Source organism: Colletotrichum destructivum, chromosome 3 (genome assembly GCF_034447905.1).
Source record: "Colletotrichum destructivum chromosome 3, complete sequence".
Taxonomy (NCBI): domain Eukaryota; kingdom Fungi; phylum Ascomycota; class Sordariomycetes; order Glomerellales; family Glomerellaceae; genus Colletotrichum; species Colletotrichum destructivum.
The window spans coordinates 3,394,446-3,408,877 of record NC_085898.1 but is presented as its reverse complement, the minus strand read 5'-3'; the positions used below and the strand labels follow the sequence as shown (position 1 = coordinate 3,408,877).

The 14,432-nt window shown below is 53.7% G+C and overlaps 6 protein-coding genes across 6 annotated transcripts; 4 read left to right on the top strand and 2 right to left on the bottom strand.

Annotated features, from left to right (window-relative positions):
- Positions 1-392: 392 nt before the first annotated feature.
- CDEST_05125 (Putative signal transduction response regulator, receiver domain, histidine kinase/HSP90-like ATPase) lies at positions 393-3,419 on the top strand (the record flags this gene model as incomplete). The annotated part of the gene is made up of 2 exons (XM_062921284.1): positions 393-2,707; positions 2,762-3,419. 2 exons carry the CDS (start codon positions 393-395, stop codon positions 3,417-3,419), a joined length of 2,973 nt encoding a protein of 990 aa, XP_062777335.1.
- A 980-nt stretch (positions 3,420-4,399) lies between these two features.
- CDEST_05124 (Putative short-chain dehydrogenase/reductase SDR, NAD(P)-binding domain superfamily) lies at positions 4,400-5,320 on the top strand (the record flags this gene model as incomplete). The annotated part of the gene is made up of 1 exon (XM_062921283.1): positions 4,400-5,320. The coding sequence occupies one exon, from the start codon at positions 4,400-4,402 to the stop codon at positions 5,318-5,320; it is 921 nt and encodes a 306-aa protein (XP_062777334.1).
- A 44-nt stretch (positions 5,321-5,364) lies between these two features.
- On the bottom strand, positions 5,365-6,666 carry CDEST_05123 (Putative required for respiratory growth protein 7). The gene has a single exon (XM_062921282.1). It carries the CDS (start codon positions 6,635-6,637, stop codon positions 5,888-5,890), a length of 750 nt encoding a protein of 249 aa, XP_062777333.1. The 5' UTR covers positions 6,638-6,666; the 3' UTR covers positions 5,365-5,887.
- Positions 6,667-6,861: 195 nt separating this feature from the next.
- On the top strand, positions 6,862-7,675 carry CDEST_05122 (Putative mediator complex, subunit Med21, mediator complex, subunit Med7/Med21). The gene is made up of 3 exons (XM_062921281.1): positions 6,862-7,056; positions 7,117-7,231; positions 7,292-7,675. Exons 1-3 carry the CDS (start codon positions 7,015-7,017, stop codon positions 7,549-7,551), a joined length of 417 nt encoding a protein of 138 aa, XP_062777332.1. The 5' UTR covers positions 6,862-7,014; the 3' UTR covers positions 7,552-7,675.
- On the bottom strand, positions 7,616-9,147 carry CDEST_05121 (Putative pyrimidine 5-nucleotidase, HAD superfamily, haloacid dehalogenase-like hydrolase). Its single transcript, XM_062921280.1, has 4 exons — positions 8,639-9,147; positions 8,552-8,580; positions 8,035-8,496; positions 7,616-7,979 (listed from the first exon to the last, which is right to left on the bottom strand). The coding sequence occupies exons 1-4, from the start codon at positions 8,884-8,886 to the stop codon at positions 7,810-7,812; spliced, it is 909 nt and encodes a 302-aa protein (XP_062777331.1). The 5' UTR covers positions 8,887-9,147; the 3' UTR covers positions 7,616-7,809.
- Positions 9,148-9,349: 202 nt separating this feature from the next.
- On the top strand, positions 9,350-12,250 carry CDEST_05120 (uncharacterized protein). Its single transcript, XM_062921279.1, has one exon. The coding sequence runs from the start codon at positions 9,568-9,570 to the stop codon at positions 12,247-12,249; it is 2,682 nt and encodes an 893-aa protein (XP_062777330.1). The 5' UTR covers positions 9,350-9,567; the 3' UTR covers position 12,250.
- The last annotated feature ends 2,182 nt before the right edge of the window (positions 12,251-14,432 follow it).

Genomic DNA, 14,432 nt, shown 5'->3' with positions numbered 1-14,432 from the left:
ATGCTTTCCCTCGTTGTTACGGAGCATGTGAGAGTGCTCTGTTCCAACCAAATAAGACTCGCGGCAGCTCCAATGGTGGCCTTTCCGACATTCCCGTTGTCGTCGTCCCCAATCTCGGGGTCGATGCGCATCTCAATATTCACTCAAAACCCTGTGTCGTTGGCGACCCAAAGAAGCCAAGGCGCTTCTACGCTTCAGCTCCTATCCAGACCGCCAAGGGAATCAACATTGGTATCGTTTGTGTCATGAATCCTCAGCCCATTGACAATTGGTCCGAGGCTCAAAGCCAAATATTGCGAAATATATCGTCTTCCATTATGCACTACCTCGAAGGGAATCGGACCAGTGCTCATTTTCGTAGCGAACGGATGAACAAGGGAATCTCTGCTTTCATGGAGGAGAGCTTCAGCCTGGTTGGAAGCCACTTGGGCCCCAAGGCTGCTGATCTGGCGAATCCATTTTTGCCTGGCGAAGCTTTCGACAGTGTGTCGGACGAACCCCGTGGCAGACAGAGTGTTCCTTCGCTATCCCGAACCCCCTCTTCATCAGACTCGGATGGCACTCAACCAACGCCAGTTTCTGAGTCTGACGGCAGCCAAAGTACGGGCTCTGTGGCACCGGTGGCAAAGCCGGGGAGCCAAGACCCGACGAGTCAGCCCGCCGCCAACTCGGCCTCCGAGGCTCAGTCGGGGCCATCGTGCAAGACCACAAACAATCTCATCTTTTCCAACGCGGCTGAGAAGATTCGGCAAGCCACGGACACGGAAGGATGTCTCTTTCTCGATGCTGCTCCTGCGAGTTTTGGTGCTCTCAGAAGCCCCCTGATTGAGGATCCAGTCAGGCCGGTGCTGGACGGATCCTCCGCCAGCAGCGACGACGGCACAGACTCGTCTTCTGGTTCTACAAAACGGCTGCCGGCTCGCGTTCTTGGGTTCTCGACCTCCGAAGGTGATGGGGTTGATGGGTATGAGCACATCACACGCCATGCAGCTGTGGCGGAGAAGCTCCTCGGAAACCTTGTCAGACGCTACCCCAAGGGCAAGTTGTTCACCTTCCATGCGGCACACGACCTCAATCCCACCGACTCGTCAGAAGAGGAACGACTAAGACATCTCTCGACACTTCAAGACAGCTTGTGTCCGGATCGCAGCGTCCCGGGGCGACAGCGCCAGAGACCTCATGTCAAGGCTTGGGCGAGGCAGAATGAAGGCAGAGACATTTTGCGCATCTTCCCAGGGGCTCGCAGCGTCGCCTTTGTCCCTGTTTGGGACCCGAGGAAGAACCGCTGGTTCGCTGGTGGGTTTATCTACAGCCGCCAGCCAACGCGCACCTTCACAGTAGAGGGAGAGCTTAGCTATCTGCGCGTCTTCAGTATCCTGGCCGTGTCGGAATCCTTGCGTAACGAGCTCATACTGGACGAGAAGTCCAAGTTTGACGCTTTGAGCTGCATGTCTCATGAGTTGCGATCGCCGCTTCATGGGATCATTCTTGGCGTCGAGCTTCTTACCGACACCGACCTGAATGCTGACCAGAGGGACATAGTCCATACTCTCGAGGCATGCGGGAGAACTCTCGGCGATACTTTCGATCATCTCCTCGACTACGCCAAGGTTAACAATTTCCAAACCACAAGGAGACCAGTCCATAGAGGCATTCGACAAGGCAAGCCGCATTCTCTCGAGATCGGCATGATGACGCTTAGATCCAATGTGCAGATCGACCTGCTTGCTGAAGAGGTAATGGACAGCATATTCGCCGGCTTCACCCTCCAGCACCTGTCTATTGCTCGGCTCAAAACTCAAGACAGGACTCGAGATCCCAATGTCACCGCCGATTTATATCTCGACAGTTTGAGGGCAAAGGAGGATCTTAGTCTTAACCAATCTACCCAAGTCGCCGGAGTCGCCTTCAACGATGTCTTGGTCGTGTTCGATGTCGACCCCGAGTGTCTTTGGGTGTTTGACACCCAACCTGGCGCGATCCGCCGAATCATCATGAATCTCTTTGGCAACGCTTTGAAATACACGCAGCGCGGAATTATCAAAGTAGCTCTCAGTCAGAGGGCTCCCAAGAGGGAGGGCGCCAACCGGGAGCGACAAGTAACCATCACTGTTTCCGACACTGGCTCTGGAATTGGCGAAGACTTCTTGCAGCATCAGTTGTTTAGGCCCTTTTCACAAGAGAATTCGCTAGCTCCCGGAACTGGCCTTGGGCTCAGTCTGGTCAAGCAGATGGCTTCCAGGCTTCGAGGTCGCATGTCGGTGCAGAGCCAAGTTGGTAGTGGAACATCGATCAGCGTGACACTACCGCTCTCCGTACCCCCAAACGTTCCTACCAACGAAAAGCATCCGGCTGTAGATGACGCGTTTCATCAGCAGCGAATGGAGCTTTCGGGGTTGCGTATTCGCTTGCTTGGCTTCGACTGCGTCATGACATTAGTCAATGGCGAGAAACACGACAGCCATGCAAAGATTGGGGACATGTGCCGCAACTGGCTAGGGTTGGAAGTGCTCCCGAAGACCCCGGAGGCACACCATGCCGTCCCTGACTTTGTACTGGCGTCAGAAGATGCCTTAGAAGAATGGTCAACGGATCCGACCCTTTCCATGCTGCCATGTGTGGTTGTGTCGGCCAATGCGCTGGTCGCCTACCAACGTTCGAAACAACGGGACGGATATACAGGAATCATGGAGTTCATTTCACAACCGTAAGACTCCGATAGAACCACCTTATACCGGCCAGATTCACTAACTTCGACTAGCATTGGGCCCCGAAAACTCGCCAAAGTGGTATTGCGGGCCTTTGATCGATGGTCAGCACTGCAAGCAGGGAGGATGAGCCCTGGAGCGGAATCGTCCACGTCGGAGATATCTCAGGCCATCATCGAGCCCAAGATAGACCACCATGGGTCGGAAAAGCAGCCGACAAGCACCTCAACGATACGGTCCTCGGCCTCGGACGACTTGGACAGTCAGGCACAGCCAATGCTGCAAGGCAAACCTGCGCCGCGACCGAAGATTTCGACGACGCCTTCCATCCGTAATGTGGCTGTTCAGTTTCTACTGGTTGAGGACAACCCTATAAACCTCAAGATATTGTCCACCTACATGAGAAAGCTCGGGTTGGGGTTTAACACGGCGATCAACGGGCAGCAGGCCGTTGAAGCCTACAAGCGGAATCCTTCAGAGTGCAGGTATATCCTCACCGACGTTTCCATGCCAGTCATGGATGGTTTTGAGGCAACGAGACACATCAGGGCCTACGAGAAAGCATCGGATCTGGCACCGGCGACTATTATTGCGCTGACGGGGTTGGCATCGAGCGCATCTCAGAACGAGGCGTTTGGGAGCGGGATGGATTTGTTTCTCACGAAGCCAGTCAAGCTCAAGGAGCTGGGAGCTATCTTGAACTCACTCTAGGAGGCCTGGCCGGGCGAATCGTGGTTTGTTTGGCAGCGCACGCGACGTTGCTTAGCAGGATGAGCGAGCACTAACCATCGGCAACCAGCAGGATATGATGTGAACGTCTATTACAGTTTGAGGGCTTCAAGTTTGAGGGCGCCACGGTCTCTGGAGAAGTCGAAGTACAAAACTCGACGCAGCACCAGAGGGCAAAGAGAGGATCAGAGATGAATTGCTGTCACCAGATTATACCCATTCTTCTTATTAACCTCTCCACACTACATCGCAGATCTGACGGGAAACGGAACCTACCGCTGCTACGAATCAGTTTTGTTATTTGTTGTCTCGACACAGGTTGGTGTTTTTTTCTATAACCCTCTGTAAAATTGATAGATAGAGAACGTTTTCGAACGAAAAAACATCTAGACTCCTCGTCTTCGACCGATTGTTGTCTTCGCCGTAGAAACCACTCGCGTTACCTTTGACAGCTAACCCCTTCGATGTGAATGCACACAACGCCGGTGCAATGAAAACACACCGAAAAGACATCGTAGGTTGTAACTTGAGATACAAAGTGTGCAGACAGACTCATGGTCTTGACTTCTGCATTGTTCCACTGCTGCTTGGGTAACAGCGAGGGGCTTCGTATAATATATGTCGACGAATAACGTGCTGTTAGCATCGTAGCGGTACCATTGAGCTATGATAATTCATCCGGAGTTAGAGACGCCAGGCCCGTAGCAGTACCCCTTGAGATTTGTTAGCCTTTCCCGAGTTAACAACGCCAGGTCCGTAGCATCAATGCCGAAGGGCTCCTGGAATGGGTGGTTTACAGCACAGCTTCAGAATACTTCAATCTCCGCTGCGGAGTTGCCGTGATGGTCTGCTGTGTTGTCCGCAACTCCGCCTTGAACAAAGAGCAATCCGCATATATATACCTCTTACAAGATTCGAACTCTGGCCTTATCTGTGGCAGTCCATCTTTCAAAATCGTAAACATGTCGTCGTTCAACCCGGACAGAGATATACCCGACCTTTCAGGCAAAGTCATCCTCGTGACTGGAGGAAACGTCGGCCTGGGGAAGCAGACCATTCTGCAGCTCAGCAAGCATAACCCGAAACATATTTTTCTTGCTGCTCGTTCCGAGACCAAGTCAGTAGCCGCCATTGAGGAGATACGCAAGGTCGTGCCAAATGCGGCGCCCATCACCTATATCAACCTCGACCTCACGTCCTTTGATAGCATCAAACAGGCTGTCAAGGACTTCCACTCCCATTCGGAAAGTCTTCATATCCTCGTCAACAACGCCGGCATCATGGCTACGCCGGCGGGCGTCACCAAGGAGGGCTATGAGATCCAGTTCGGCACCAATCACCTCGGTCATGCGCTGCTCACAAAGCTCCTTCTTCCAACTCTGAAGAAGACAGTTACGGCTAGTAGCCCGCCTCACGACGTCCGCATTATCAATGTCGCCTCCTCCGCAGAGGCCTCCTCGCCCGCCACTGACACCTACAAATTCGACAAGCTCAAGACAGATATGGCCTCTACCTCGACAGTCACCCGCTATGGCATTTCAAAGGTGGCCAATATACATCATGCCCGCGCCCTGTCTCGTCGCCACCCTGAGATTCGATCCATCTCTCTACACCCTGGCGTCGTCAACACCAACCTTACCAATGGCGTAGTCGCCAGTTGGCCTATCATGAAACCTTTTATGTCCGTGTTCAAGTTGTTTTCTACCAGCGTGTGGAACGGCACGAAGAATCAGTTATGGGCTGCTGTCAGTCCCGACGCCAAGTCGGGCGAGTTCTACTTTCCCGTTGGTGTTACGGGCAAGGGGTCCAAGCAGTCGAGAGACAAGGCTCTCGAGGAGGCACTCTGGGACTGGACCGAGAGGGAGCTTGAGGGGCATATTTAAGGTGGTTTTGTAGGGATATTGATTATTCTATTGTGTGTAATGACAAAACCAGAATTTTAGTTATGAAGATTTCGGGGTATCAAGTGAACTGGATGGGAAAAGCCTTATGTTTGACATGGTCATCTAATGACCGGATCGGGAGACAAGGCTACAGATTTCGAAGGACGATACTGACCTGCCTTACAGACTCCTTATGAATGTATTTGGAGGAGTTCAGGCTCTTACCAAGACATAAGGCAGAAAAGTTCCACAGTTGCATACAACTGCTAACAAACAAGGGTTGGCTTTTGCTCCTTGGATCCAATAGTCTAGTGCGGAGGGTTTAGAAGGAGACTTTTAGATTGCAGGAGAACATGATCAGGTATAGAGCGTAAAAATGAAACTGCATCTGCTGTTCAAAAAGGTAGGCAAATGCGCTGGCCCAATGAGTGAAAGCGGAGAAGGAAACCTGAGATGCCAGACGCATAACTGGAAACTTACTCATTTGAGGCTGGTGCATTTGCCCGCGGCTTTAGCATACATCAGACCGAATGCTCGTGGATGGATGGTCCTTCTCCGGCATAAAGCTCAAAGCCTAGACACGTCCGTCTTGGTAACACTGCCAACTCGCTTGCCGTTGTACGTCAAGACAATCTGCGACTTGTCGTCCCCAGTTTCAGCATGGCGCATGGCGACCCCAAAACCTCTTAGCCCCTCCTCCTCCGCCCGCTGGTTCCAAAGCATTTGCTGCACGAACCCGTCCCTAGAGCACGAAACAAAGCCCATGGGCCAGCGGCTCCGTCCCAAAGCCTCCCGAACCCCCTTGCTCGCCGTATTCTGGCTGACCAGGAACGCGATGACGCCATCGCCGCGCCAGCCGACAGGAGCGCCGATGAAGGAGCCCTCCAGCTCCCGGACCAGCGAGGGGCCGATACGCTGAGTGCCTCCTTTGCATTGGAGGATTACTCTGACAGGTTTGGTCCGAGAGGGGATGTCCCATGTGCCGAGGAGGTCTATGCCGTTGTCCGAGGCTCCACCGACCCGGACGGCCTGGATGCCGTACTGGGAGAGTGTCAAGGAGACCGTGTACTCATAGTGGGTTCCGACATAGACAGTCGAAAATGTGTCGAGACCGGTTCGTTCTGCGTACGCAAGAAACGACGCGAGGTCGTGGTGGTGTGTTGTTGGAGGCTCAGGGTAAAGCAGTTCGGGGCGTTTTTTCCGACCCTGTCTTAGTGGTGGCCATGTTGAAATGAGATCTGAGTGGACCAAGGGGAGGAAGGTGAGTTGTGAGCAGCGGGGCCATTGCTGGAGTAAGGAGCGCCGTAAAGCGTGCATGCTTTTGTAAGGTGAAGGTTAAGATTGTAGAAGAAGATAATTAGTCGCTACATCTCATTGTTTATTCTGAACGAGTGCCGAAATTGGAAGCCGCGTTACTAACTAACATTAGTTGAAGTTGAGATTAGGTAGGTACCTAGTGAGTTGAAGTACCTACCTACGTACAGACACGCTACAGTACGTACCTATAGAAGTCGTTGGACAGTGCGTCTGCAGCAAACTACAGTGCCCCGACGTGCTGCGGTACCTGGGCGGATCAGATCGTCGAACAGTAACCAACATTTCGACCAGCGAAACCACCACCACCGATCGCAGCCTTGTCTGTCACTCCACGGTCCAACGAATCGCTAGTCAGACGAATCACCGCAGCTGGCGTGATGGGTGATAGACTCACTCAACTGCAAGATGCTGTGGACCAGGTACGTCAACACTTGCCCCTCCTCCGAAATGGCATCTGCAATCGCTGACATCGTTTCCAGCTCGCCCAGCAGTTCGTCGCGAGCTTCCACTTTGTCCATCGACGCCATGATCTCGAGCTTCTCGGTCCCAATGATAAAATCAGAGAGGTCAAGCAAGATCCCGAACAGAAGGAAGGTACGCATAGCCTCCGAATCCCGATGCGTTCGTCTGTACAATTTGCTGACAGACACGCAGTCGACCCCCTCCCGCCCGATGAATTCAAGGACGGCCTGGCCGAACTGGCGCGCGACTTAATCATCAAAGAGCAGCAGATCGAAGTCCTCATATCCACCCTTCCGGGTTTGGATAGCAGCGAGGCCGACCAGGAGCGCTATATACGGGAATTGGAGGACGAGCTGAAGGTTGCCGAGGCGCAGAGGCAGGACGCGATCAAGGAGAAGGACCAGATACTGGCAAAGCTCGATGAGGTGATCAGGAGCATTCGGCGGCCATGAATTCAACAACACCATGGGTACAGAAGGGCTTTGTGCGACTGGGTGGTTACATGGTGGTGTTTTGGGCGTTTAGAGGGTATAGAAAACGGGGGTATGTATAATGATATATCTATGGACTCAATGATACCCAGTCCATCAAAATCAACGGTTCTACGTCTTCAGTCTCCCCCCCTGTACATGAATGTCTTTTCGCTCTCTGCCACCTAATCGTGTTCATCTATGGTCGTTCAGTCATTGTCTCTAGTCAGTGATGCGAGTCTAAGCGTTTTTTGACTTGAAGAATTGAGGGAAGACGTCTCGGAGTTCCCTCAGGTGTCGGATCTGGTGCGCGGATGCTGGCGTTTGTGGCACTGGCAGATCCTCCTCTACTAGGTGTGCCACGTTCCAGCCATAGCCCTGGGCTTTCTGGCAGTTCAGGTATGAATCGTCTAACACGTCAGTCAGGGCAGAGGTCGGCAAACGGTGGCCGTGCTATCCACATACCAACAAAGTAGCAATCCTCCATCTTCTCGACGCCCGACTCCCGCATGGCTCTCAGGTACATCTCCTTGGCAGGTTTGCAGACCAGTGGCTGTTGTCCGTAGTCGCAGAATGTCAGGCCGTCGAATAGGTCCTCGATACCCAGCAGCTTCAACACGCGCTTGGCGTGGTTAACGTAGGCGTTGGTCAGTAGCCACATGGTGCACTTGCTCTTGTCGACATCTTCAAGAAGTTGCCGCAGCTTGAGGTTGGGCTTCAGAATGTCTTCAAGGGGCAGCGCGTCGTCGACCTTGGAGTTGTACTCCAGAGGGTCAATCTGGTGGTGCCGCACGAGGCCCTCAATAGCGAGCCCGTAGTTGGTGTAGTACTCCTTATGCAGCTTGACCGCATCTTCCCAGGAGAGGGAAAGATGCTTCGCGAAGTACTCGTCAATCAGCTGTGCCATGTGGTCTTGGACCCTTGAGCCTGGCCGGGTGAGTTTAGCTTCGATGCGCCTGGGGTTTATCTTCGCAGTACTCACTTCTGGGGTACAGGCAGTTGTCAATGTCACTTTACGAATATCAGCTCATTTGATCCTGACTATAGTGCTTTGTAGTTGTCGACTTACAAGAAAAGCACTGGCTTGGGAGTCAACACTCCATTTGCCTGGGGTTTGATGGGATCCATGGATGAGATCGAGGAGTATAATCGGCTGGGTCGGTACTGAAAGGAAGGGCGCAACAGCAAGACAGGCCTGGTAGGCTCGGGCGCGCGATTAGATGTAAAATATTTGGTTTTATGTGAATAGAACGACCCGGGAGGCCGAATGGGCGAGGAGAAGCTTCTGGATATGCGAGGTGGGAGTCTGGCGGGCATGAAGCAGACGGAAATAGTGGGACGGGAACTCAGCAGCACTTCAATGCTCCTGTTTCTAGGACTCAGGAGACAATTGCCCTTGTTGTTGGCTTACAAATGCAGCTTGAGACTTTGCGAGGCTGTTGGGAGGCTTTGCACGATAGTTTGGCTGAGGGGTCCTGTGGTTGACTCACGCCGAAAAGGTGATACGTACACGACAGATATGTTGCTCTTCTAGGTCGGTAACTAAGTACAGGGAGCCGTTCCCAGCCAACAACGCTGAGAGAGAGAGAGAGAGAGAGAGAGAGAGAGAGAGAGAGAGAGAGAGAGCGAAGACGCCAGGGCTGTTGTGCACGGTCCATGTGTCTCATTGATGCATCGTCCCGCCCCTTTAAGAACATATCGCCGTAGGAAAGTCAGTCAATCGTGGGTTCAACGACCTATGCAGGCAGACCTCGACCGCCTTGTCTTTTGACTCCGTCACATTCACCATTCCACCTCCTTTTCTTCTCCTTCCACAGCACTGCAGGAAACACCACCCTTCCAAGGATTGCAACATTGCTGGTTGATTCAACAGTGTAGGCTTTACTATATTTAGGGTTCCTGTTCCTCTGCTTGGGTTTCCTTCTCTTCTTTTGCGCGTACTTGTTTGATTGCCAATCTCTGCTGCAGAGGATTTCCTCGCGCAGAGTGTCCATCACCATGGCTCAGGGTCAGCTTGCATCCGTACCGCCAATGGCAAATGGGGCATCGCTGGGTATCCCCAAGGATGATCTTCATCATCTTCAGCAGTACGAGAAAATCGTGCAGTTTCGCGATGCAATCCTTACTGGGTCGCATCCCAAGATCAAGGTGCCAAACCCGCCGGCACCAAACGCATCTGCCACTGCAGTAACAGCACCTTCAAACCCTTCTACGCCAGCAAAAGAAGCAACTGGAAACGCAGCGCCGGGCGGAATTGTGCAGACGTTCGCGTCCAACACGCAACAACACGCGTCTCTTCCTGGCCTGGGAAACCCACCCCCTGCTAATGCGAACTTGCCAGCAAGACCTTTCGTGGGTGTTGGCAACACAGAGATCAATCCCATCTTCCTTCAGAAATCTGATGACTTGATCAAGGCCGAGATCCAGCTTCAGAGGCAACGTCTTGAGCGGGCGCTGCGCGACGAAGTTGATCAACGTCGGGCTTCCATGAAGGCCTCGGCCCAGTCGGAGCCTCTCGCCGACTTCGACCTCTCCGATGTCTTGTCCAAGGCTCTGACTCTGGTCCAGGCTGCTGCTTCTTCGTCTGCCACTGCCAAACTGGCTACTGCTGCTGCTGCTAACACTTCAGCTGCAAGTGACTCTTTTGATGAGAACTCTTACTACTCTTCCCAACACAACTCGCCCGATTCCTCGCTCCGCAGTCCTCGCGCTGGTAACGACTCCGATGCTGCAGCCCAGACTTACAAGTCGTCTGCCGCCAATCAGCCACTCGAGGGCCATGCGCAAGTTCAAGCAAACCGTACAGCTCAAGCGGGCCAGCCTCCTTCGCTTCCCCATGCGTCTGCTACTCATCCGCAACAGGGCCAAGCTTCGAACTCTACCCCATCCCATACACGACCGGCCCCTTTCAGAATCGACGCCGCGCATGAATACTCTAGAAACCCGTCGGTAGGGACGACGCAGAGAACTGAAGGAGGTGATAACACCAGAGTGTCTACATCAGGAGGTGGGAGCGGAAATGCCAGTCGATCTGAGGAGTCAGGTGGTATGGACCTTGACGGCAGTGCTGATAGATCTGTTCCCGCAGCAGGTCAACAGCAACTTAGGGAGTCTATGCTTGCCCGCCAACCTTCGCCTCTGATCCAAGTTCGCGCCCCGAACATATCCCTCTTGGCGCCCCAGCCTTCCCATGTCTCGCCTCTGGCAATGGTCGGGGGCTCTGCAGTCGATGCCCAGGGTCTGAGCATCCCCCAAGGAACCACCGCTCAAGTGGCAGCATTGCGGAATGAACCCAATACCGTTTCCAGTCCAGATAGCTCGCCGCAAGGGGGACGAAATGGGGAGAAACGGAAGGGCAGGAAAAAGAAGAACAACAACAATAACGCAAACAACAAGAGGTCAGCCAGGCAAGCGCCAGAAGAGCCTTACATCAAGCCGGAGCCACGCTCGCCTTCCCCTATGAGCGCACCGTCTTTCATTCGACCGCAGAAGCGACAGAGAAGACAAGCAGACGAGGAGCCTCGCTACGCCCAGCCTGAACGTCAATCTTCTCGTCCTTATCGAGAGGATGGTGCTGTGCTGGCGTATGAGCCTCAGGAGTATCGCCCACGACCGGTGAGCCAAGCCGTGACGACTGGCGACTATGGGTACGGAAGGGAATATGTGGAGGAACCGCGCGTCGCAAGTGGCGCTGAATATGTCCGACGAGTACAGTCGCCAGGTGTTTACGCCATTCGCACTACTCCGAGTGAGATATACGCTACATCCCCAGCAGCCAGTGTCGATCGATATGGTAGGGAGCCTACGCGGTATTATCGCGATGGCTACGAAGTGACGCGCATGAGTGCTCGTCCTATGGCAGATCGCGCGAGATCCCGCTCGCCCGTTATGAGAGAAAGAGAAAGAGCATCCCCTTTGATGGGACCGCCGAAAGCGCCGCCTGCAAGAGTCGTAGTTGATCCTACCACCGGTCGGCGATACTACGAGCCGGCAAGCGTTATTCGACAGTCGGTCGCGCCGCCACCGCTCCGGCCTGGCGAACCTGAGATCATCTATGAGAGAGCACTGATGCGATCCGAGTCCAGGCGACCCGGGCCCGACCCTCGGGACGATGACGTGCTCTATCAGCGAACTTCTCCTATCTACGCGGCGCCGCGCAGAGTCGTCACTCAGCCCGAGTACACTGTGTCGGAGCCTCAGCGCGTATACAGACAACGGGAGTACTCAACTAGGCCAATGGCACCTCCGGGTGAAGAATACATCCCTGCGATAGGTACATTAGAGCAGCGAAGGATGATCGAGGACCCGCCACGCGAGTACATGATGCGGGCGACCACAGCTCGACCGACAGAAACAGTGCGGTACGAGCTCCCGCGGGAATACGGAAGAGTGCAGAGTGTGAGACCGGAACAGATGCCTATCCAGGACTACGCATCGGTTCCGATGCACTCCGAAGCTCGTCGAGAGGTCATCCAGCCGGGTCCTCGGTCTTACAGTGTGAGGCCGGCAGAGCCTCAGGTGTTACGCCGGGAGTACAGTGTGCGGCCGGTAGAGCAGCATTATTATGGACAGCCGGTCCCGGCTCGCCCTGAGCCGGAGGTGTCCTATATCGAACGGCCAAGAGTGGCCGCGCAGGAGATGTACTATGCTGAGGAGGCCCCACGCCCGGTGTATCATTGAACGAGGGACGAGTTGACCCTAGTGAATGGAGCAGGTCGGTCGGCGTACGAGACAAAGCTTAGGCCCTCTCGGGAGTCGGAACAGCGGATTGCATCGGACGGAGTCTGGGACACCAAAAAAAAAACAGAAAAAAAGAAGGGGAAAAAATAGTTTGTCAAGACGAGGGAAGGGAGAATCTTTTTCGTTATTTTTTCTTCATTCCCTATGAGACGGAGTTTCGGGTACGATACATGGTGAATGGGACACTACTGTAAAACTACTTGGGTGGTGGTTGCATCCAGCACATCGCCTTGTGCGTCATGTTAAACGGACATTGCTAGTCGAACATTATGATCGCTGAAAGACCCGACCCGAGTGACGTGCACTAGAAGGTAAGTGAACTACCTGATGAAAACATCGCCGATTACTGTTTCGTGAGGCGTTGAGCCACGGCAAACCACGCACAGGGGCAGATTACGGTCCTAAGGGGGCAACGGTCTCAAAAGTCGAAACCTGCGGCGTCTTCAACTCCGCGACTAGACTTCTGCTCGAACCAGAACCCTGTTTGCAAGAGCGAGGAAGGGTGAGAGAAGCGGGAGGACATGATACACGATTGAGTTTTGCCCCAGTCCAGGAGGAGAGTTGGCCCAAGGGAGGGCGCCCGCCATCAACTTTAAACCCTCATGCACAGACTCGATTCTCAAAGCGCGCCGCCGTCTGTTAGCTACGGATATCAGGGAAGGACTTTGTGTCTGTTCGCTTGGTGCTTCACGATGCAAGATGGAGAAGCAAAGGCGGGGGCGGCCCGTGGGGGCCCACCGGACGGCTTGTTGGGAAAAGAGAAGGGGGAATCAGTTAATCAGTGAGAAGAGGGGGAGGGAGGGAGGGCAAGGTAAAAGACCAGAAACTGAGCGTTTGCTTTTCTTCTTTTTATTTTATTTTATCCCAGCGTTTACATCGTTTCTTGCGGAGCCAAGGGGGGTAAGGAAGAAGAAACGGCGGCGGAGGGGTTTCATGAAGTCATTGCTGGGGACTCCTCAGTGATTCCTGTCGGGTTTGCCGCTTCATGTCGGGTTGTGTGTGGGTGGACTCGGACTGGAGACGAGTGAAGATCTGTATCCGCAAGAGGAAGACACTACGTGTATGCGTAGAAAAGGAAAGTGCGGGATACACACACCACTTTGTACACACATGCTGTGAGAATGTTCGCAAAGTGTGTTCGTCTTCTGCGAGGCTTTTCTTTCCTGCGTCGACGCCTCGATAAAAGACACCCTCCTTGACAGACGGATCTTCCAAAAGCCTTTTAACTATTTCCATCGCAGCATGTTCTGAGGATGGCGATAATAAACGGAAGTTAGTTTTATTAATTATCCTGATAACGTCGGATGTGTTCTGCGCAGGGGCGCACTGCCGCCGCGCACGTTACACAGCAGTAAACCGTTGCTCAGGATGAGTCTGTTCCGGCTGGTCCGACACGCGAACTTACTGTGCACACTTCAGAGGCGCCGTCCTCGCCTGGCTCGCCTCGTCCGCAAAAGGTTTGCCAGTCAGTATGGCTGCAAGGACGCACCTGGTCAAGCTGTAGAGGTAGCTCATCGCTGACTTGATCTTGGTCTTGGTCCGAGTGCTGCGCTGTAAAAGACCAGTTCGAGGTTGAAACGTTCATTCCAGGATCATCGATCTATCTACCCAGCTGCTATATCCGAGGGCAAGAGAAACAGGCCAGCTGGGTCGCTATGGGCCCGGTTCGTGCTGCCCATCAGCGTTGGAAGATCAAAACCTGCTCCCGCTGACGCTGGAGTAATCCATATTGAGCACCAACCGACAGGCGTGCCACTCGTCTTTCGGTGAGTAGATTGAGGATAGCGCAAACAGGCAGGTTACGGCCACTTTTTCATGGTTGCAGATCAAGCAATCCGTGCCATCTCCCTGTCTTGTTTCCAGGCGCCGACTGACTCTGCGGCGTCTTCCCTGTCCCAGAAACGTGATCGAGGGCGCGCGCACAACCAGGCAGGGCCAGGTTTGTGTGACCTGCGAGGGAAGCCCTAACTCGCAGCTCTGGTGGTGTTTTCTTGACATGTGTCATCGCCCTTGCGCAGAGAGTCATTCTACCGTACCAGACACCTGCAAAACATTTCAAGATGTCTGCTAGCTAGCGAGACAGACAGAAGGAGGAAGTGAAGCCAATAGCAAGTCATGTGGTC